At 55.0% G+C, this 1538-nt stretch overlaps 1 protein-coding gene across 1 annotated transcript; it reads left to right on the forward strand.

The window, feature by feature from the left end:
* The first annotated feature begins 225 nt into the window (after nt 1–225).
* On the forward strand, nt 226–1171 carry LOC113930533 (40S ribosomal protein S2-like). Its single transcript, XM_035725654.1, has one exon. It carries the CDS (start codon nt 243–245, stop codon nt 1122–1124), a length of 882 nt encoding a protein of 293 aa, XP_035581547.1. The 5' UTR covers nt 226–242; the 3' UTR covers nt 1125–1171.
* The last annotated feature ends 367 nt before the right edge of the window (nt 1172–1538 follow it).

Raw genomic sequence — 1538 nt, forward strand, 5'->3', positions numbered from 1 at the left:
ATGGCAACGGCAGAGTCCGTTTCACAACCCTTTCCCAGTAGAAATCCCTGATTGTTTACTGAGCTCCTGTCCCGGGCCAGGCACTGAGCTGTGAGAGACACACCAATGGATCAGACATGGCGCCTGCATGGAAAATATGGTATACTATGGCATGAGCAAGGGAGAGCTGAGAGAGACAGGGATGGTGCGTCATAGAGGCTCAAAGAGAACCGATCACAGCTTCTTTTCCGAGAGAACACCAAATGGCGGATGACGCCGGTGCTGCGGAAGGGTCCGGAGGGCCCGGGGGCCCCGGAATGGGAGGCCGCGGCGGCTTCCGCGGAGGCTTCGGCAGCGGCATCCGGGGCCGCGGTCGCGGCCGTGGTCGGGGCAGGGGTCGAGGCCGCGGAGCTCGTGGAGGCAAGGCCGAGGACAAGGAGTGGATCCCCGTCACCAAGCTGGGCCGCCTGGTCAAGGACATGAAGATCAAGTCTCTAGAGGAGATCTATCTTTTCTCTCTGCCTATCAAGGAATCTGAGATCATTGATTTCTTTCTGGGAGCATCCCTCAAGGATGAGGTTCTGAAAATCATGCCTGTGCAAAAGCAGACCCGTGCTGGCCAGCGGACCAGGTTCAAGGCGTTTGTTGCCATCGGAGATTACAACGGACATGTCGGCCTGGGTGTTAAGTGCTCCAAGGAGGTCGCCACTGCCATCCGTGGGGCCATCATCCTAGCCAAGCTTTCCATCGTCCCCGTGAGGCGAGGCTACTGGGGGAACAAGATCGGCAAGCCTCACACTGTCCCATGCAAGGTGACTGGCCGCTGTGGCTCTGTGCTGGTGCGTCTCATCCCCGCCCCCAGAGGCACTGGCATTGTTTCAGCCCCTGTGCCCAAGAAGCTACTGATGATGGCTGGTATCGACGACTGCTACACTTCAGCCAGAGGCTGCACTGCCACGCTGGGGAACTTCGCTAAGGCTACTTTTGATGCCATCTCCAAGACTTACAGCTATCTCACCCCTGACCTCTGGAAGGAGACAGTGTTCACCAAGTCTCCATATCAGGAATTCACTGATCATCTTGTGAAGACCCACACCAGAGTCTCTGTGCAGAGGACCCAGGCTCCAGCTGTGGCCACCACCTAGTTTTATACAAGAAAAATAAAGTGAACTAAAACTTGAAAAAAAAAAAAGAGAACCGATCACAGGGGCGCCTGGGTGGCTCAGTCAGTTAATCCTCTGACTCTTGATCTCAGCTCAGGTCTTGACCTCAGGGTCATGAGTCCAAGCCCGAGGTTGGAGCCCAGCGTGGAGCCTACTTAAAAAAAAAAAAAAAAAAGAACAGATCATAGAACATAGATAGGGCCAATGAAAGAGATGGAAATTGGAAGGGCTTTTTAAGAAAGTATTCTATTTATTTGAGAGAGTGGGGGGGGGTTGGTGGGGCAGAGGGGGAGGGAGAGGGACAGGCAGACTCTGAGCTCAGCACAGAGCGCCATCTCAGGACCCTGAGACCATGACCTGAGCAGAAAGCAAGAGTCGGACGCTCCACGGACTGAG

The sequence above is a fragment of the Zalophus californianus genome, chromosome X (assembly GCF_009762305.2).
Source record: "Zalophus californianus isolate mZalCal1 chromosome X, mZalCal1.pri.v2, whole genome shotgun sequence".
Classification (NCBI taxonomy): domain Eukaryota; kingdom Metazoa; phylum Chordata; class Mammalia; order Carnivora; family Otariidae; genus Zalophus; species Zalophus californianus.

What these genes read in the sequence shown, in the direction of transcription:
- LOC113930533 (XM_035725654.1), top strand. Translation starts at nt 243, where the DNA reads ATGGCGGATGACGCCGGTGCTGCGGAAGGGTCCGGAGGGCCCGGGGGC.